This window comes from Aethalodelphis obliquidens, unplaced genomic scaffold (genome assembly GCF_003676395.1).
Source record: "Aethalodelphis obliquidens isolate GAN/ISIS:26980383/991018 unplaced genomic scaffold, ASM367639v1 scaffold39, whole genome shotgun sequence".
Taxonomy (NCBI): Eukaryota; Metazoa; Chordata; class Mammalia; order Artiodactyla; family Delphinidae; genus Aethalodelphis; species Aethalodelphis obliquidens.
The window spans coordinates 18,274,626-18,297,667 of NW_020837983.1; the positions used below are offsets into that span (position 1 = coordinate 18,274,626).

Consider the following 23,042-nt stretch of genomic DNA (forward strand, 5'->3'; position numbering starts at 1 on the left):
GGGATAAACTCTGTGATTTGCTTTGGCCAATATGATATCAAAAAATGTGACACAAGCAGAAGCTTGAAAAATGCTTGTGCAGTTGCTCTTGCCTTCTCGCATTCTGATACATAGCCATAATACATGTTTGGGCTAGTCTGCTGGAGAAAGAGACAGGTGGAACAGAATCTCAGGATGGATGTGGCTAGCAATGGATCCATCATAAGTTGCTTCTCTTGAAACATGACTTGCCTGCTTTTAAACCCAAAATACTTGCTGAAAGCAAAGTGAAAGGGTGGCTCCTTTGATTTCCTTCCCACAGCAGAAACTTTGGAACCCAGGTGATATTCAATCTCAATTTTCTTATTTCCTTTGAGACACTAAGGGGTGTTTCCCTCTTATTTTCTAATAGATGCATTAAAGAGCAGAAAAACATGTTTTTATGAACCAAGACTTTTCGCAGGAGTATCTATTTTCTTAGAAAACAGCACACAAATCTTGTTGTAAATTGCCAATATGTCACAATTTAACTCCATCTTTCTTCAGTGAGAAAAGGAAAAAAAATATGACTTACATATGAGTGTCAGGAAGTTTTCAGGCCCATTAAGAGGGATTTAACCTATTCTCCTAAAAAACACTAATACATAGAATTCTAATATAAAAACATACTGCCGGGCTTCCCTGGTGGCGCAGTGGTTGAGAGTCCGCCTGCCGATGCAGGGGACACAGGTTCGTGCCCCGGTCCGGGAAGATCCCACATGCTGCGGAGCGGCTGGGTCCGTGAGCCATGGCCGCTGAGCCTGCGCGTCCGGAGCCTGTGCTTCGCAACGGGAGAGGCCACAACAGTGAGAGGCCCGCGTACAGAAAAAAAAAAAAAAAAAAAAAAAAAAAAAAAAAAACCAAAAACAAAAACATACTGCCAAGTGTCCTTCACATATACCTATTTATACCCGCCCCCCTCCCCCACCGCAAGAGGGTAGGAGAGTTCCCATTTTCCTATATCCTGGCCAATATTTACTATTATAAAACTTAAGATTTTTTACCTATTTCTCTGATTACCTGGAAGACCAGGCATTTAAAAAAAAACTGTATTGGCCATCTTTATTTCTTTTCCTATTGACTTTTCTTTCTTTTGCATGCTTTTCTATCGTGTGATTTGTTTCCTTTTTTATTATTAATAGTTCTCTTTGATAGTAGTTCCCTCATATACTATGCACTGGCAAAGATCTCGCAGTCTGTTGCTTATCTTTTACCACTGTTAGTAGAAGAGGGCATAAAGAAATTTTACATTTTGTAATGATCAAATTCATTAATCTTTTCCTTAATTTATTTTTGCTTTCTGGGTCTTAAAGAAGCCTTCTCAACCTTGAGATTATAAACATTTCCTTCTAGTAAGTAAATAGAAATTAAATGTGTATTTGTTTACTCATTCAATGATACCACCTCATGTAATTACTGCTTCATAATATATCTTGGTATCTAGTTGGCTTGCCCGTTTTTGCCTATTTTTCTTTCATACTAATTTTAGAAGGGCTTACTTCTCACTCGTTTATTACTCCAACATCCCAACATTAGGCCTAATTTTTACTAGCTCAACTACTATCACTTGTTCAGTAAGACACAGTACTAAGCAATTAAAATATTCTTCATTATCATCAATGACTAGTACAATACCAATTTTATTTATTATTTGCCACACATAAACTTACCATTGTTCTTATCTCTAGATAATCACAAATGTTAGAAATACCTGTGCAATGATAATTTAACCTGTAATTTCCATTCTATGTAGAAATGTGATAGTTGTATATTATTTCAAAGCATTATTTAATATTGTTAACCATTCTTAATATTTTTTTTAAAAATCAGTTATTTAACACATAAATACTTATTACACATTAAGACCTGTATCAGGCCCTGGATATAAAATGGTGAAAAGGGATCCCTTAATCAACACTTGAAATTTTGGGGGTTATCCGGAAGAACAAGGCAGAACTAGATAGCAGCCTGTGAAGAAAGGCGGGAATATGACCATGAGGAGGTGGGCAGGCGGGAACTAGACCCAAATGCTGCCAGTCCACAGGTAGCTCCCTAAGCACTTTAACTTCCTTTACTTCACACCACCAAGTGCAGTTCTTACGTGTGCTACAGTGCATTGCTGACCTGTCTTCCTAGTGGGCTGGGGCCAGAAAGAAATGGGATCTCTGGATCCCATTTGGAAAAGACCCCTTGGAGAGCCCTGCCCCAGCAGCCATTATCCCTGCCTGCCCTAGGATCATCCCTCAGGCCCTTTTTGTTTTTTTTTCTTAATGTGGCAACTGAATTGTGACTCAATTAAATATTCTGCAGATTGTTTTCATAATTATTTTTCACGCTCATTTTTTAAATTGACATACACTATATTAGTTTCAGGTGTACAACATAATGATTTGATATTTATATATATTGCAAAATGATCACCATAGTAAGGATAGTTAACATGTTACTATAGTTACAATTTTTTTTTCTTATAATGAGAACTTTTAAGTTCTACTCTTAGCAGATTTCAAATAAGCAGTGTGGTATTAACTATAGTTGCCATGCTGTACATTACATCCCCATGACTTATGTATTTTATAAATGGAATTTTGTACATTTTGACTCCCTTCACCCATTCAAATCCCCCACCCCACCCCATCCCACCCCCACCACTGGTAACCACCATTCCGTTCTCTTTATCTATGAGTTCGGTTTTGGTTTGTGTGTGTTTTTAAGATTCCACATAAAAGTGAGATCATTTGTCTTTCTCTGTCTGACTTATATTGCTTAGCATGATGCCCTCAAAATCCATACATGTTTTCATAAATGGCAAGATTTCCTTTTTATTGCTGAATTATATATATATGCCATTATTCACCCATCAATGAGCACTTAGGTTGTTTTTATAGCTTGGCTGTTGTTAACATGGGGGCACATATACCTTTTTGAGTTAGTGTTTTTGTTTCCTTCAGATAAATACCCACAAGTAGAACTGATGGATCATATGGTAGTTCTGCTTTTAATTGAGGAGCCTCCATACTGTTTTTCATAGTGGCTGCACCAATTTACATTTCCACCAACAGTGCACAAGGGTTCCCTTTTCTCTGCTTCCTTACCAACACTTGTTATTTCCTGTCTTTTTGATAATAGCCATTCTGATAGGTGCGAGGTGATATCTCATTGTGGTCTTGATTTGCATTTCCCTGTTGATTAGTGATGTTGCACTACTTTTCATGTATCTGTTGACCATCTCTGTGTCTTCTTTTGAAAAATATTCAGATCTTCTCATTTTTCAATTGGATTTTTTTTTTTACTTTTGAGTTGTGTAAGTTATTTATTTGGGATATTAACCCTTTATCAGATATGATTTGCAGATATTCTCTCCCATTCAGTAGGTTGCCTTTTCATTGTGTTGATGGTATCTTTTGCTGTGCTTTTTAGTTTTATGCAATCCCACTTGTTTATTTTTGCTTTTGTTGCCTTTGCTTTTGGTGTCAGATCCAAAAAAAAAAAAAAAGAAAAAAAAAGAAAAATATTTTGCAAAAACTAATTAAAGGAGCTAAATATCCCATTTTTTCTTCTAGGAGTTTTATGGTTTCAGGTCTTACATTCAAGACTTTAATCCATTTTGAGTTACTGTGTATAGTGTAAGACAGTGGTCTATTTTCATTCATTTGTGTGTGGATGTCCAGTTTTGCCAAACCATTTATTGAAGAAATTTTCCTTTCCCCTTGGTATATTATTGACTCTTGTCATAAATTAATTGACCATATATATGGGTGGGTTTATTTCTGGGCTATTTTGTTTCAGTGATCTTTGTGTCTGTTTTTATGCCAATACCATACTGTTTTGATTACCATAGCTCTGTAATACAGTTTGAAATCAGGGAGCATGATGCCTCCACCATTGTTTTTCTTAAGAGACTGCTTTGGATTTTTATAGTCTTTTGTGGTTGCATATAAATTTCAGGTTTGTTCTATTTTTGTGAAAAATCCCATTAGAATTTTAACAGGGATTGCATTAGAGCTGTAGATAGCTTTGAGTAACATTTGCTCCCAATCCGTGAGCATGGAATGCCTTCGTATTTATTTTGTCTTCTTCAGTTTCTTTCACCTCCTTGACTAAATTTATTTGTAAGTATTTTGTTCTTTTTTAATGCAATTGTAAATGGGATTGCTTTATTTCTCTGATGGTTTGTTATTAGTGTATAGGAACTCAACAGATTTTTGTATATTGATTTTTTTATCTGCAACTTTACCTAATTCATTGGATCTAAGTTTTTTTGGTGGAGTCTTTAGTGTTTAATATATATAGTCATGTCATCTGTGAATAGTGAGTTTTACTTCTTCCTTTCCAACTTGGACACCTTTTGTTTCATCTAATTGCTATGGCTGGGACTTCCAATATTATGTTGAATAAAAGTGCCGAGAGTGGGCATCCTTGTCTTGTTCCTGACCTTAGAGGGAAAGATTTCACTTTTCATCATTGAGTATAATGTTAGCTGTAGGCTTGTCATATACGGCCTTTATTATGTTGCGGTATGTTCCCTCTATACTCACTTTGTTGAGACTTTTTATCATAAATGGATGTTGAAATTTGTCAAATGCTTTTTCTGTATCTAAATTAATGTGATGTATCACGTTCATTGATTAGCAAATATTCAATCATCCTTACATCCCTATAATAAATCCCACTTGATCATGGTGTGTAATCCTTTTGATATATTGTGAATTTTTATTGAGAATTTTAATATCTATGCTCATCAGGGATATTGGCCTGTAAGTTTCTTTACTTGTGGCATTCCTGGTATAGTTTTGGTATCAGGGTAATGCTGGCCACCTCAAATGAGTTTGGATGGGTTCCCTTTTCTGTATATTTGGAAGAGTTTGGGAAGAATTGGTATTAATTCTTTAAATGTTTGGTAGAATTCACCAGTCAAGCCATCTGGTCCTGGTCTTTTGTTTGTTGGGAGGTTTTTTATTACTCCTTACTAGTAATCAGTCTATTAAGATTTTCTATTTCTGCATGATTCAGTCTTGATAGGTTATATGTTTCTAGGAATTTATCCATTTTCTGTGTTACAAAGTTGTTAGCATATAATTGTTCATAGTAGTCCCTTATGATACTTTTCTTTGGTTAATTTTTTGAACTTTATTATCCTCTTCCTGACCCTTCCCACTGGCAACTCTTTTGTTTGTTCTCATATGGGTTCCAGACCTGGTTAAATGTCTTTCTAATAGAGCAACTCCACCTACCCCCCACCTACTTCTTTACTCAAAGAGAAAATTCACCTGGAAACCACTAGAATATCTGTCTTTAACTTAACACTGTATTATCATTAGCCCTGAAAATATGTTATGGTACATAGCTGATGCTTACTAAACGTTGATATAATGAATATTGTTAAATGACTCCATATGAAAAACACAAAATACTATTTATTACTATCATAAATGTTTTATAAATTCCCATTTATAATTTATGATAAAAAAATCAACAAAACACAAGGTACTACGTTCATAGCACTTGTATATATCTCTTTAGAACATTATTCAAACTGAGTTAAATATTTGTGGGATCCTTGAAACATTTCAAGAAAACATTACTTGGAATCACTGCTCTAGACCTGTTACTCTCTTAACATAGATCAATATGCAAAAATATTTAGGACTAGTTATCCTGATAGGTTTCAATTCAACATTAATCATGTTAAAAATCACATATACAAAGGAAAGAAATTACCATATGTAAATTTGCATATATATATTGTCATATGGTTAATTAAGCACCACATTAATCTGTATTTTTCTTAAATTCCCTAAGAGGGTATTTATGATCTCTGAGGTAAATTTTAAAGAAAATGTAAATGTACTATCACATAACAAAGGCTTTTAATAGTTCACTGTCAAAATAGTCTTGTTTCATTAAATTTTACAATGACACTAAAAAGTTCTGCAAATATCACTGTTTTGTTTTTTGGTTCAGCCATACTTTTTTTTTTTTTTCTGTGTTCATGATCTCTTGATGCTTGATAGCTCTCTAGTCCTCTTTCCTAGTACTAACAGAGTTCCATTAGGACTCCACTGTCACTACCAGTTCTCAGGACTTTTCCCAACTTTTTATCTAGCGTCCCAATACTTCTCTCCAGGAAACCGCTTTCTGACATAGTGTTTAGAACATGCATGTAATCCCCATCTTTTTCCTCCTTTTCTGTCTCTCAAACTTATTTTTCCTTCTTTCACTAAAATTTAATTCAGCCAAACCCTTGTCTAGATAGGCAAGAGATATGTTAGGAACAAATGTTTCCTATCTTGTACTCTTTTCTTCATTTTCTGCCTCTTATATTAAAGTCTCAATTCCCCTATTATAATATAAAATTTAACATGAAGTATATATAAGAAGTATACAAAAATGGTATAAAAGTAAACAATTTTCCAGGTAAAAGCACACCAAAAGAAATCCAAGGAAATAATATAAGAAGCTAAAATTCATGGCAAAACATATTTAATGTATAAACAAACAGGATTACTTTTTTCTTAACTGTAGAAATGTAAGGAGAACTACCAGGATGAATTATAATTTGTATGGTAGACTGCTACATAAATGGCTCCCAGTGAATCATACCACCTGCTATCTGTATCCTTGTGTACTCCACTCTCACACTGACTCTAGAATTGCTTTGTTCAATGGAAGATGAGCAAATATGATGCAAGTGCAGGCTTGATAAACTCTTGTATATTAGGGCTTGCCCTCTTGTAATGTTTTTTTCTGTCATGGGAAGAAACACGGTCTAGCCTACTGGAGGAGGAAAGGCCATGCAGACCAGAGACAGTCAAGTCAATGAACCATGAAAAATTATAAAACATCCTGTTTTAAGCCACTGAGTTTTGGAGTGGTTTGTTATATGGCAATGGATAAGAGCTACACTTCGTAGAACCTTATCATCTCTCTTTATTTATGTCTGTGGAAGACCAAATGGATAAAAGTTAAATAAAGTTATATTTAATATGAAAAAACACTTAAGGTCTCTCAGCAAACTTTAACAGTACTAGACCTGCTGTACCTGTTATACTTCTCCCTCTACCCCAGCTATTCAGTCCATTTAAAAAGTATTTACAAGAATCAACACTTTAACCATTATCCTATACATTCTATAGGTAAAGAAGTAGAAACTGTATCAGTGAACAAAGAATACATGATAAATATTTTTATTTAAACATGAATTGTACATCTTTCATATAAAAGATGAGATTCTAGCCTGTTTTTAAAAAATTAATTATACTTGCTAATACTATCTTTACATTTTTTACAGAAGCTAATTTTCTCTAAATTTGCAGCTTCATTCCATAGCTTTTATAGACTCATAATCTCGAATATATTTCCAATATCCTTTAAAAAATAAATTCATACAAGATAATTTTAACACAATAAAAACTTAACAGATTACAGCACAACTGCCCAGCCTTCCGGCTACCACTGAATACTTTTCCAGTACAGAGAAGCCAACATGTTGGAGTAATTAATTCTCTGTATTTACCTTTATTAAAAAGAGGTTTTTGGTAGTGAGAACAAATAATCTCTCATTTGTTGCTTGAAAGCCTAAAATAGGATCACTGGTTTCTAGGCTTGCTACTTGCTGCTTAGCAACCTGCCCTACTTGCCTGCCTTCCTTCCTATTGTAAAGTACAGTGGACATGGGAGTGGGCTGACGATAGATGAAAACTCGTCGAAGGCACTCGCAAAGGGCTGCGTAAGAGTAATTTGGAGCACAGGCAAAAAATTTTTTGTCTCTCTTTGATGCTTGGACGTAGCCTGCCAAGAAATATGAGACAAAAAAAAGAGAAAAACTATATATTAAACAGAAGGGGAAAAACAGTGACTTAACATTTAATAGTTCATAAATCTTATTATAAATTGAAAGGATTAAATAAAAATATATATCATAGATACTCAACAGTGGTTAAATTCTGAGCCATTAATGACTAGCCACAATCAGTCTCTCCCAAATGGTGCAAAATTAAAGCATTAATTCCTAAGGAACAAAATAGTGTTTCATCCCTTCAAAAAAAAGCACAATATAGTTCCTATATAATTTCCATGAATAATTAAAACATTAAAAATCTAACACACTAAAAACATGCCAAAATATCTTTAAATAATAGAGTACATCAATCAGAGATGTGGCATTACAGCATCTTCTTATCAAATAAATGGGAAAATGTTTATAGGATGTATTACAAAGTTATTTTAGGAGTGTGTTACAATGCAGACCCCATCCCCAAAGGTACTAATATGCACAGTGCATTCCCATTATTTCTGTAATGTTAGTGGTATTTTTATACACAAATACCAACACTGTAACAGGATTTGTACTTCACCTCTCAGAAGAAAGCAGAGCCTTGAGACCACTACAAATTCAAAGAAAATTCAAGTATCTATTTTAAAAAATTCCATTGGGATATCCCTTGAAAACTAATTAAACTTTGAAATAATCTTTTTAAAAATTATCTTTATAGTCTAAAAGAGCATTTATGTTCTGAAATAAAAACTAGAATCTTCAGATTGGGACATGATTACTGAACATTATAACATGTGAGAGAGGAAATATAACACTAATGTAAATTGAGACCTCATCAAACAATGAATGAGCAAAGGAACCACTGAGCACAGGCAGATCAATGCTGGTTTTTTAATATTAAGCCAGGGCTTGAGGAGGAAAAATTAGAAAGGACACAGACACCTATTTGAGAGCCTAGATTTAGCTCTCCAGGCTAATCTTGACGAAATAATGTATATAACATCTCAAGACTACACATCTAATGTAATGTTGATTTAACTTAAACTCAAGCATAATAGAATTCCATTATACTAGGGGATTTAGGGATACAAAAGGAATATCTGAAAATTAAGATAAAGCTTTCCCTCTTACTGAAAAAAATAGAATAAAAAATCAGGAATTTTAGTAGAACTAGAAATTATGTGGCTAAATTATTCAAACTTTATTTCAGGTCACAAAAATCCATTTGGAGTCTGAATTACCAGTTTAACAGCCCATATTATTAACTATAAGGGATAATTGAAAAAAATCTCTACAATTAGGGTTGTACATATACAGCAATCACAATGCATAATTTTACTTCCTGCTGGCAGTTTAAAATAACCTTTCAATAAAGCAATAGCTGTGGTCAATTCATATAAAAAATTTCTCCCACACAATACTAATGTATTATTTTATCATTAAATCAATTATTGCGTAAGTCTACAATTATGTAGCTCAAAATGTTTCAAGCTCTAGTTTTAAAACCAGTATTTTCCCTTTTATCCTACAGAATAAATTTCATTTCTGCTTATCATCATCTTCCCTAAGTGTTTTCATTATAATGGCTGTTTTTCACATAAGTTCCATGAAAGATGTCTCATAATGTGCTTTACCTTAGAGCAATTCCATGATTACCGAAGACTACTCTGAAGAAACCTGAATACAAGTTCCATGTAGGGTACTGTCAAGCCCCTTGTTCATATTCTGATATTGTATAGCTTAGTTGGAATAAGCAAATAACTGATTAGAATGATTCATGCAGTTAGATAACCACTTTGATTTCTATTCTGTGCTGATCTTCTGCACAAGCATAAAAACAAATTAGTCCTACTGTTCCAAAAGTACTAACATTCATCAACTATGTGCAAGCAACCAAATTATAGCACAAATCAATCCAAGCATGCTTAGGACAGCTCAAATTTAAACAAACCCAAAAACTTAAAAAGAATTGACTGATTTTCAATATAAAGGAAAAAGTTGTCAAAGAGCTTGCTTATACCTAAAGCATTGAAAGTTGCGATATGCTCCCACATATCGTCTTGGTTGCCAGAGTGTGGTTGCCAGAGAAGGGCATCAACATCATGGCGCAGACAGAAGCAGGGCATTTCTTTAGGATCCACTATGACAGAGAAAAGGTACTGGTTGCTTCCAAGATTCACCTGAAATAAAAAGTGACAAAAAATCATTTACTCAACAACAAATTAATAATAATACGGATGACAGCTGACACACAGAACTACATGTCAACAACTGTTCTAAACTTTTTACACACCTAAAACTGATTAATAAATCTTCATAATGCTCCTGGGAGAAATGTGCTACTGTTAGGTCTGTCTTAAAGCTGAGGAAAGTGACGCACAAAGGATTTAAGTAACTTGCCCATGGTCAGCCTGGTAGTAAGTTGTGCCGCTGAGATTTGAATCTGGAGTCTATGTTCTTAACCACTACACTATAGTATTTGTCAACTGTTCGTAACTCGTTTACAACATGCTATAAAGCACCAATTTTATAGGCAGAATATTTTTTAAACCACAGAATACAAATATGAAGTTTACAAATGCTAACTTGTAATAATAACTACCAAGAACAACGATAGCTACTATGATTTATGAGCACAATCTATGTGCCAGACACGTTATAAATATTAACATCAATAACCCACAAGGCTATTATCTTCATAGATGGAAGAATATACTTGAGAGAGCTTGAGTAACTTATTCTAGGCTACACAGAAAAATCACAATGCTAGGATTCAAACGCAGATCTGTTTACAAATTATTGACTTTGTATTGTCTATTTACAATAAAATGTCAAGAATGTTCATTATGTTAATAATTTTATTGCAATATTGATGGCTAAAGGAACTCATTTTACTACAGACTCATTAGGTTGAGGCTCATAACTGGATTCCATCTATATGAATACTTTTTTTTAATGGAAAGAGGTTGCAGTGACATTCTTCATTACAAATGCTGTTTATCAGAGTTAAAAATGCCTAAAAACCAACAAAAATCATATCAAATATAGAAAACATAAAGTATGCATAGCACTTAATAAACAATGGATTGCTTCCATGAGTTTTAGAGCAGACTGGAGAATAAAATGTTGAGTTGAAATTAAAGGTGGAGACCTGACCTGTGTTCAATAGGGAAAGCTGTGAAGTGGCTCTCCCACACAGGCTACTGGTCACAGGAGCATCCAGAGACAGAGCAACCTAATTTGTGTTGCTGCAGCAATGCCAAGGGATAGGGCTTTTGGGTGGGGCCGGTACTTGTTCTCTGCAGAAGGGGAACAGGCTGGCACACAGTGTTCAGACTATTTCTTCTCTCCCTTTGCTCCTGATAAACACTGGCTAAGTGAGGTTTATTTTCAAAATCACTGCCAACTGACTGGCCTTTTATATTACATTTTACAGTAAGTTTTATTGTCAAATTCAGTTTTTCTGTAGTTTCAACTGTGTTCTCATTACTTTCAGTTTTATACTTTCCATTAATGCATGTTTCAGCAAATAGTTTGTGGATCTGCCCCTCAGAAAGTGGACACATTATTCCTCAAATAAGATTGGGATGCTTTAAATATACTCAAAACTAATTATCTGTAAGTTTTACAAATTATAATACACTAGTCTGATGGAACTAACTAACTGCAAATATAATTTACTGTGAGATAAAACACTCCCTTTAAATGAGATAATTTTTTCTTTATGTAGTAAGAGACTGTGTGATATTCATTTAATAAATTCTAGCCTTCCTATTCTTCATTTTAAAATCAAGTATTCCATACAGATAAATAAAAAAGATTACACCACTTAAGATGTATGATACTTATTAGGTTGGTCAGCAGCCATGTTAGGAAAATTTATAATTCCATTCAAAGGTTGCAAGCTAAGAGTAGACAAAGGAACTGCAGATAAACATTGCTTTTAAGATAACACCTAAAAATGGTTTCATCTTTCTCATGGTAGTTACTGAAACCTCTTGATAATTCTTTATACCTTTTTCTACTTTTTCTTGCCTCACTGCACTAGCTAGGAGCTCCAGCATGATGCTGACTAGGAGTGATGAGGGCAAACACCCTTGCCTATCTTTTGCACAGGCTCCGGATGCGCAGGCTCAACGGCCACGGCGCACGGGCCCAGCCGCTCCGTGGCATGTGGGATCCTCCCAGACAGGGCACGAACCCATGTCCCCTGCCATTGGCAGGCGGACTCCCAACCACTGCGCCACCAGGGAAAGCCCGCCTGTTACCAATCTTAGGGGAAAGCATTCTAGTATTTTTACCATGAAATACGATGTTAACACTAGGTTTTTCAAGGAGGCGGTCACCTTCAACTCCTAGTTTGCTAAGCACTTTTATCATAAACAGATACGAAGTTTTGTCAGTTCTTTTTCTGCATCTACTAGAATGGTCAAATATTTTTCTTCTTTAGTCTGATGATACACTGAATTATGTTGATTGATACTTGAATGTTGATGAATCAGCCTTGAATTCCCTGGGTAAACACTACTTGGTCATGATGTATTATCCTTTTTACTTACTGCTGGATTTCATTTACTAATATTTTACTGAGGACTTTTGATCTATATTCATGAGGGATACTGGTGTGGTTTTTAATTTTTTTCCTGTTTTCCTTTCTGTCATGTCTTTGCTATCAGGGTAATGCTGGCCTTATAAAACAAGGTGGGAGGTATTCCTTCCTCTTCTATTTTCTGGAAGTATAGAATTGGTATTGTTTGTTCATTTGGTAGAGCACACCAGTGAAGCATCCTAGGTCTGGAGATTTGTCAGAAGGTTCCTAACAATAAATTCAGTCTCTTTAACAGATATAAGACTATTAAGGTTATCTGTTTCTTTTTCAGTGAACTGTGGTAATGCTTGTCTTTCAAGGAATTAGCTTCACTTAAATTGTCAAATATATGAAAGTAGAGTTGTTTATAACATCCCATTATTACACTTTACTGTCTTTTGGACTTGTCCTGACATGTCCATTTTTATTTCTGATATGGTAATTTGTGTTCTTTTTCCTTGGTTACTCTGCCTAGAGACTTACCAATTTTGATCTTTTCATTGGTTTCATTATTTTCAGTTTCACTCATTTCTGCTCTTTGAAAGTTTCCTTCCTCCTACTTGCTTTAGACTTGGTTTGCTCTTCTTTTCCTGGTTTAAGATGGAAGCTTAAATTATAAAATTGAGACACTTTTTCTATTGTAATATAACATGTAATGCCATAAATTTCCTTCTAAGCACTGCTTTAGCTGCATCCCATATGTGCTGTTTCATTTTCGTTCGATTCAAAATATTTCCTACTTCCTTTGTGAGTTCCACTATGACTCGTAGGTTATTCAGAAATGTATTTAATTTCCAAATACTTGTGGATTTTCCAGATTTTTCTATTATTAATTTCTAATTTAATTCTGTTATGGCCAGAGAACATTCTGTTCATGATTCTTATTCTTTTAAATTTATTGACATTTATTTTATGGCCCAGAATATGGTCTATTTTGGCAAATGTTCCATGTCCCTTCTGGGATTCCAACTAGATGTATAGTAGACCATCTGATATTGCCCCACAGCTCTTGGATGCTCTGTTTGTTTGTTTTTAATCCCACCCCACTTCCACCCTCTTAGGTTAGTAAAAATTAGCAGAACTGAAATCAGTCTTCAAGGTTACTGATTTTTTTTTTCCCCTCAGATGTATTGAGTATACTGATGAGTTTGTTGAAGGCATTCTTCTCTTGTTGCTGTGGGTTTTTTTTTTTTAAACTTCAAGCATTTTTAATCGACTCTTTTACAGTTTCTCTCTGCTAAAATTCTGTATTAATTTATTCACCTTTTCTACTAGAGGCTTTAACATATTAACCACAGTTATTTTAAATCCTTTGTCTGGCAGTTCCAAAATAGGGGTCATCTCTGAGTCTGGTTTGTTTCCCCTTGTTTCTTGACAGCAGGATATTTTTTACTTCTTTTTGTGTGTCTTGTAACCTTTGACTGAATACTGGATGTAAAAAACTGTAGAGACTGAGGTAAGCAGTATTTATGCCTGGTGATGGACACATTTCTTCTGCTAGGCCATTCGTGTGGGTGGTCATGACAGAGGGAGGTTGAGAAAGGGCTGATCTGAGCTTGAATTCTGTTGTTGCTATGGTTACCTTCAGTGCATCACCAACTTCAAATTCCTTCAGTGTACTTTGCACTCTGGTGGGGACTGAGATGCTGGAGGATTTTCCCCAACTGCACTGTTCCACCCCTAACTTTAGGCCTTCACCATACATCCGCATTTCAGAGTCTCTCTATGCTCTTACTCCTTCCCTAGTGGTAGATTATTATTGCCTGTTACTTGGTGCTTCTCAGCCTTGATGATGGTGGATGGAAGGATATAGGCAGAGGGTTCTCTTGGTTCAGCTTCCGTAGTGGGCCTTGTGTCCTTGGGTTTGGGCCTTTTTAGTGATACTGCCTCATCTCCAGTGGTAGGAGAATTCTGATAATCTACCCTTGATTTCCTGCCCCTGCCCCGGGCATAGCAGTGGTGTTTTAAAGTTATTTTTATTTTCCCCCGGCTGCCGTGGGTCTTCTTCTGAGCCCTTAGGATAAGATCTAATGCTGTTCCCTCAGCAGTTTAAGGCTTTTGCTACTTAAGGAAAATAAACCAGGCAGGACTTCATTCTTCTTTCACGGCAGAAGATACTTCCCTCCTCCAATGCTGCATCACCAGGGTGGCTTTCCCCCTGTCCGGCTCCTCCCCTGCTCCCCGTCTTCCGCATCAGGCCCTGGTCAAGGTCCATAAAGAGGATCTGTAAATCCCATGGGTTCTATACTTTCTTGTTAGCCCCCACTAGGCTTTTAGCAGTTTGTCGGATTTTCCTTACCCACTTATATGGCAATCCTTTCTTCTTCCTATGTTCAGATGAACCAGCTCTCCTATCCAGTCTCTCCTTGGTGGTACCTGTTTTTCCCTTGGATTTCAAGCTAGTTGATTGCACTGTAACCTCAGATCGCTGAAAATTTTTTTTTAAGTAATGATTCTACAGATTATCCAGGCTTCTCTTGTTGTTACACTGGGAGTGACACTCTTTCCAGCTTTCCAGACCCTAGACTGAACTGGAAGTCCCCTGCTCACTGTTTACAAACTTGCCTAAAAAGCAAGCCACTTATAATGAGCAGACTGGTGATAGTTGAGTATCCACAAGAGCTTCCATATACCCAAGTAGGCAAACTGTAGGATCCCACGCCCTGGCTTCTACCAGAGTAGATAACTAACTTAAAGGCAAACATCTTTTATCCATTGATTTATGAAATGGTTAGACTGAAGTGTTTTCTTGAACAGGTGCTTCCCATAGGGGATGGTGGCTGGCCAAAAACAGTAAATCCTCTTCTTAAATGCCAAAAATGAACAATAAACACAAACATACAGCCAATAAGAAAGAGAGGCAAAAGACATACCCAGAGAGACTACAGAAAGCAGAAATCATGAGGTAGGAAGTGAATCACAGAGGTATGAGCAGCAGAAGCAAGTAAAGAAGATGGTGATGTGATGATAATGGCGCAGCACTACAGTAGACAGCAAGGGACACTTGACTGATTCTCAGGAGACAAGGAGATTACCTTGTCATCAGAACTATGTGCTATTTTCTAAACAATGTTTCCCTTCTCTTTTAGGTCGAACTTGCAAATGCATTTGTTTACAGAATGACCTTCTATTTCTCTATGAGATCTAAAGAGATTGTTTCCACTATTCCTTATAGTCTCCACATATGTTCACACTAAATATCTGTGACTTGAGGTAATGAGAGGTCTTCTCTGCTCTTTGCAACCTTTGAAAGTCCAGATGAAAGGATTTTGTCCAAAAAAGAAAATCAGAATTAAGGTTACAAACTGAAGCAAACTAGTTTTGCTAATAAGTTAATTAACTGAATGAAAATAAAGTGCAAAAATTAAAAAGTACAATTCAAATTAAGTGCACTTTTTGTATGATGCTATAGAAACAAACAAACTCAATATAAGGCAAAGAAAATGTTTGAAGAACAACAAAGACATATCATCATTAATTTGAAGCAGACAAAACAGGGAAATAAGATGTTATTCATTATCTGGCAATTACCTGTAAGAATCAACCTGTGAGAATCAAGAACAAGATGTTCAATTCAAAGTCTTAAAATAGAAAAATCTGTAACCTAGAATACTCTACCCAGCAACATTATCATTTAGAATAGGGGAGATAAAGAATTTCTCAGTCAAGCAAAAACCAAAAGACTAAAGCAATACTAAACCTATCCTAAAAGAAATAGTGAAAGGTCTTCTCTAAATAGAATGGAAGCAAGAAGATATAGGAAAGAGAAGCTCACAATTGGAAAGTAAATCACTTAAATAAGCCAGTATACAGATCAAAAAGAAAAAAAAAAAGCTATTTGTGAAAGTGATGATAAACACAAGGGACAGCAAAAGGATAAACATAAAGATGTACAAGAGGACATCAGGATCATAAAATGTGGGGGAGAGTAAGAAAATGTAGATTGTTTTTTTTTTTAGAATTAGAATGTGTTTGAGCCTATATGACTATCAGTCTAAAGCAAGCAGCTATTGGAAGGTGTTAACATACTGGAAAAAACACGGTAATCACAAATCAATAACAATAGATTCACAAAAACCAAATAAAGGACACAAGCATAAAATAAAAGGAAATCATCAAACCACAAAAAGAACAACAAAAAGAAACAAAGAAGAAACAGAATCAACTGGAAAACAAAGTTTAAATGGCAATAAATATAGTTATCAATAATTACCTGAAATGTCAATGGACTGAATGCTCCAATCAAAAGACACATAAACAAGAGCCGTACATTGTGCTGCATACATAAGATCCACTTCAGGGCAAAGGACACACATAGATTGAAAGTGAGGGGATGGAAAAAGATATTTCACGCAAACGGAAATGACAGGAAAGCAGGGGTTGCAATACTCGTATGAGACAAAACAGACTTTAAAACAAAGGCCATAAAAACAAAGAAGGACACTATATAATGATAAAAGCATCAATACAAGAAGAGGACAGAGACCTACTAGAGCATGGACTATGTGGAGAGGGAGGGGTAGGCTGTGACAGGTGAGAGAGTGGCTTGGACATATATACACTGCCAAGCGTAAAGTGGATAGCTAGTAGGAAGCAGCCGCATAGCACAGGGAGATCAGCAAGGTGGTTTGTGACCACCTAGAGGGGTGGGAGGGAGGGAGATGCAGGAGGGAAGAGAAATGGGAACGTGTATATGTATAACTGATTCACTTTGTTATAAAGCAGAAACTAACACACCATTGTAAAGCAATTATACGCCAATAAAGATGTTAAAAAAAAAAGGATTTTACACTCTTTACACTCGTCAACATATATGTACCTAATATAGGAGCACCCAAGTATATAAAACAAAAACTAACAGACATAAAGGGAGAAACTGATGGGAATACAATGATAGTAGGAGACTTTAACACCCCACTCACATCAATGGACAGATATTCTAGACAGAAAATCAAGAAGGCAAAGATATCCTAAATGATACAACAGAACAGTTAGAGTTAATTGACATTTTCAGGATTACATCCAAAAAACACAGAATACACATTCTTTTCAAGTGGACATGGAACATTCTCTAAGATTGACCAAATAGGGTGCAAAACAAAATCTGGTATAAAAATTATTTCAAGCATCTTTGACAATGGCATGAAACTAGAAATCAACCATGGAAAAAGAAATGAGAAAAAGATTACATGGAGACCAAACAACATACTAAAAAAGCAACGGGTCAATGAGGAAATTAAAAAATATCTGGAGACAAATGACAATGAAAACACAACCATACAAAATCTATGGGATGCAGCAAAAGCAGTTCTTAGAGCAGTTCATAGCAATACAGGCCTTTCTCAAAATACTAGGAAAATCTCAAACCGAACCTATCACCTAAAAGAAAAAGAACAAACAAAACCTAAAGTCAGTAGAAGGAAAGAAATAATAAAGATCAGAGAGGAAATAAGAGATTAAAAAACAATAGAAAAAAATCAATAAAACCAAGAGCTGCTTCTTTGAAAGGTAAACAAAATAAGAAATGAAAAAGGAGAAATCTCAACTGATGCCGCAGAAATACAAAAAAAACCATAAAAGAATACTATGAACAATTATATGCCAACAAATTCGACAACCTAGAAGAAATGGACAACTTTCTAGAAACATACAGCCCACCAAAACTGAATCAAGAAGAAACAGACAATTTGAACAGACCAATCATTAGAAGTGAAATAGAATCTGTAATTAAAAAAAATTATCTACAAACAAAAGTCTAGGACCAGATGGCTTCACAGGCGAACTCTACCAAACATACAAAGAACTTTTACCCATCCTTCTCAAACTCTCCCAAAAGACTGAAGAGGAGGGAACACTCCCAAAGCCACTATCATTCTGATAGCAAAAGCAAAGACACCACCAAAAAAGAAAATTACAGGCCAATTTCTTTGATGAATATAGATGCAAAAATTCTCAAAAAAATACTAGCAAACCAAATCCAACAACACATAAAAAAGATCTTACACCATGACCAAGTGGGATTCATCCCAAGTTCACAAGGATGTTCAACATATGTAAGTCAATCAATGTGATATACCACATGGACAAAAGAAAAGATAAAAACCACATGATCATCTCAATAGATGTAGGGAAAGCATTTGACAAAATTCAACATCCATTCATGATAAAGACTCTTACCAAAGTGGGTACAGAGGGAATATATCTCAACATAATAAAAATTATAACAAACCCACAGTCAAAATAATACTCAACAGTGAAAGCTGAAAGCATTCCACAAAAATATGGAAGACAAGGATGCCCAGTCTCACCGTTTCTATTCTACATAGTATTGGAAGTTCTAGCCACAGCAGTCAGACAAGAGAAATAAAAGGTATCCAAATTGGAAGAGGGAAAATTGTCACCATATGTAGATGACATGATACTATATATAGAAAACCCTAAAGATGCCACACAAAAAATTAATAGAACTGATAAATGAATTCAGCAAGGTAGCAGGATACAAGATGAACATACAGAAATCGGTTGCATTTCTTTACACCAACAATGAAATATCAGAAAGGGAAAATAAAAGAAAAAAAAACCTTTTAAAATAGCAACCCCAAAATAAAATACTTAGGAATAAACCTCACCAAGGAGGTGAAAGACTTATATGCTGAGAACTATAAAACATTAACAAAGGAAACTGCAGATTATTCAAAGAAATGGAAAGATACCCCATGCTCTTGGATTGGAATAATTAATATTGTTAAAATGGCCATACTACCCAAAGCAATCTACAGATTTAGTGCAATCTCTATCAAATTACCTATGACATTTTCCACACAACTAGAACAAATAATCCTAAAATTTATATGGAACCATAAAATATCCAGAATTGCCAAAGCAATCCTGAGGAAAAAAAACAAAGCGGGAGGCGTAAACCACCCCCCAGACTTCAGACAATACTACAAAGCTACAGTAATCAAAACAGTGTGATACTGGCACATAAAACAGACCTATGGATCAATGGAACAGAACAGAGAGCCCAGAAATAAACCCACATACCTATGACCAATTAATCTTCAACAAAGGAGGCAAAAATATAAAATGGGAAGAAGTCTTTTCAGCAAGTGGTGCTGGGAAAGTTCAACAGTTGCATGTAAATCAATGAAGTTATAACAAACCCTTACACCATGCACAAAAGTAAACTCTTAAAGACTTAAATATAAGACAAGGCACCATAAAACTCCTAGAAGAGATCATGGGCAAAACATTCTCTGACATAAATCATACCAATGTTTTCTTAGGTCAGACTCCCAAGGCAATAGAAATAACAAAAATAAACAAATGGGACCTAATCAAACATAAGTTTTTGCACAACAAAGGATACCATAAACAAAACGAAAAGACAACCTACAGAATGGGAGAAAATATTTGCAAACAATGCAACAGACAAGCGCTTAATTTCCAAAATATACAAGCAGTTCATACAACTTGACAACAAGATAACAATCCAATTGAAAAACGGGCAGAAGACCTAAAGAGACATTTCTCCAAAGAAGAAATACGGATGGCCAATAGACACATGAAATTATGCACAACATCGCTAATTAGTTAGAGAAATGCAAATCAAAACCACAATGAGGTACTACCACATGCTTCTCAGAATGGCCATCATTAAAAAGTCTACAAATAACAAATGCTGGAGAGGGTGTGGAGAAAAGGGAACCCTCCTACACTGTTGGTGGGAATGTAAGTTGGTGCAGCCACTGTGGAAAACAGTATGGAGGTTCCTCAGGAAACTAAAGTACAATTACCATATGATCCAGCAATCCCACTCCTGGGCATATATCCAGATAAAACTGTAATTCAAAAAGATACATGCACCCCTATGTTCACGGAAGCAATATTCACAATAGCCAAGACATGCAAACAACCTAAATGTCCATCAACAGATGAATGGATAAAGAAGATGTGGTATATATATACAATGGAATACTACTCAGCTATAAAAAAAGAACGAAATAGGGGCTTCCCCGGTGGCGCAGTGGTTGAGAGTCCGCCTGCTGATGCAGGGGACACGGGTTCCTGCCCCGGTCCGGGAGGATCCCACATGCCGCAGAGCGGCTGGCCCAGTGAGCCATGGCCGCTGAGCCTGTGCGTCTGGAGCCTGTGCTCCACAACGGGAGAGGCCACAATAGTGAGAGGCCCACGTACCACAAAAAAAAGATAAAAAAACGAAATAATGTCATTTGCAGCAACATGGATGCATCTAGAAATTATCATATAAGCGGACAAATACCATATCACTTATATGTGGAATCAAAAAATGGCACAAATGATCCTATTTACGAAAGAGAAACAGACTCACAGACATATAGAACAGACTTGTGGTTGCCAAGAGGGAAGGCAGGTGGGGGAGGGATGGACTGGGAGTTTGGGATTAGTAGATGCAAACTGTTACATATAGAATGGGTAAACAAGAAGGTTCTACTGTATAGCACAGGGAAAATATTCAACATCCTGGGATAAACCACAATAGAAAATAATATAAAAAAATATATGTAACTGATTCACTTTGTTGTACAGCAGAAATTAACACAACACTGGAAATCAACTATGCTTCAAAAAAAAAGAACAGATGCCAAAAATCCGACTGAGTTCACAACTTGGTAGCCAAAAGCAAAATGCGACAGCAAATAAGAAAGAAGGAAAAGGATGACTGTTTAGGGCACACACTGTCAAAGGTAAGCATAATACCCAATAGCTTATTAGCAGTGGAAAGAACAAAAACAAACCATGCAGAACCAGAGAAGAAATTTTTAAATGGAGTACACTGAGACTACTTAGCGTGGGGGTAAAGAACCCAACTTAACTTCAAATGCTTCTAATGGTTTTACTATAGACATATACAGCATTGTAATTAATATTCACTCTGATGACATTCAACAATCTATAAAATGTTACTTTCTCTTCAGAATGCTCTACATTAGATTTGGGGCAAATAATAAATTTTAGTAAGATTCCATTAAAAAAAAGCTCTAAATATAGTTTTAGCACTTAGAAGAAGTAATTTATACTAGACAATTTATTTGGAAAACTCATTCTTTGTTAATGCCAAATAAATAACCTATTGCCATACGTATCGATAATTACCTTAAATGTAAATGGACTAAATGCTCCCACCAAAAGACACAGATTGGCTGAATGGATACAAAAACAAGACCCATATATTTGCTGTCTACAAGAGACCCACTTCAGACCTAGAGACACATACAGACTGAAAGTAAGGGGATGGAAAAAGATATTACATGCAAATGGAAACCAAAAGAAAGCTGCAGTAGCAATTCTCCTATCAGACAAAATAGACTTTAAAATAAAGACTATTAGAAGAGACAAAGAAAGACACTACATAATGATCAAGAGATCGATCCAAGAAGATATAACAATTGTAAATATTTATGCACCCAACACAGGAGCACCTCAATACATAAGGCAAATACTAACAGCCATAAAAGGGGAAATCGACAGTAACACATTCATAGTAGGGGACTTTAACACCCCACTGTCACCAATGGACAGATCATCCAAAATGAAAATAAATAAGGAAACACAAGCTTTAAATGATACATTAAACAAGATGGACTTAATTGAACTTTATAGGACACTCCATCCAAAAACAACAGAATACACATTTTTCTCAAGTGCTCATGGAACATTCTCCAGGAGAGATCATATTTTGGGTCACAAATCAAGCCTTGGTAAATTTAAGAAAATTGAAATTGTATCAAGTATCTTTTCCGACAACAACACCATGAGAATAGATATCAATTACAGGAAAAGATCTGTAAAAAATACAAACACATGGAGGCTAAAAGATCTGTAAAAAATACAAACACGTGGAGGCTAAAAGATCTGTAAAAAATACAAACACATGGAGGCTAAACAATACACTACTTAATGACAAAGTGATCACTAAAGAAATCAAAGAGGAAATAAAAAAATACCTAGAAACAAATGACAATGGAGACACGACAACCCAAAACCTATGGGATGCAGCAAAAGCAGTTCTAAGAGGGAAGTTTATAGCAATACAAGCCCACCTTCAGAAACAAGGAAACATCTCGAATAAACAACCTAACCTTGCACCTAAAGCAGTTAGAGAAAGAAGAACAAAAAAAACCCAAAGTCAGCAGAAGGAAAGAAATCATAAAAATCAGATCTGAAATAAATGAAAAAGAAATGAAGGAACCCATAGCAAAAGGAGAAGTAACAACTGACACTGCAGAAATACAAAAGATCATGAGAGATTACTACAAGCAACTCTATGCCAATAAAATGGACAACCTGGAAGGAATGGACAAATTCTAAGAAATGCACAACCTGCCAAGACTGAATCAGGATGAAATAGAAAATATGAACAGACCAATTACAAGCACTGTAATTGAAACTGTGATTAAAAATCTTCCAACACTCAAAAGCCCAGGGCCAGATGGCTTCACAGGCGAATTCTATCAAACACTTAGAGAAGAGCTAACACCTATCCTTCTCAAACTCTTCCAAAATATAGCAGAGGGAGGAACACTCCCAAATTCCTTCTACAAGGCCACCATCACCTTGATACCAAACCAGACAAGGATGTCACAGAGAAAGAAAACTACAGGCCAATACCACTGATGA

At 35.6% G+C, this 23,042-nt stretch overlaps 1 protein-coding gene across 3 annotated transcripts in view; it reads right to left on the bottom strand.

The window, feature by feature from the left end:
* Positions 1 to 7,174: 7,174 nt before the first annotated feature.
* The window catches only part of NUDCD1 (NudC domain containing 1), an 88,148-nt gene continuing 72,280 nt past the window's right edge, over positions 7,175 to 23,042 (bottom strand). For all 3 annotated transcript variants that reach the window (XM_027131612.1, XM_027131613.1, XM_027131614.1), the window contains 2 exons: positions 9,816 to 9,975; positions 7,175 to 7,809 (listed from right to left, as the gene is read on the bottom strand). In XM_027131612.1, the coding sequence (XP_026987413.1) occupies positions 7,517 to 7,809; positions 9,816 to 9,975 (453 nt within the window). In that variant the 3' untranslated portion in view covers positions 7,175 to 7,516. The remainder of the gene's footprint in view (positions 7,810 to 9,815; positions 9,976 to 23,042) is intronic.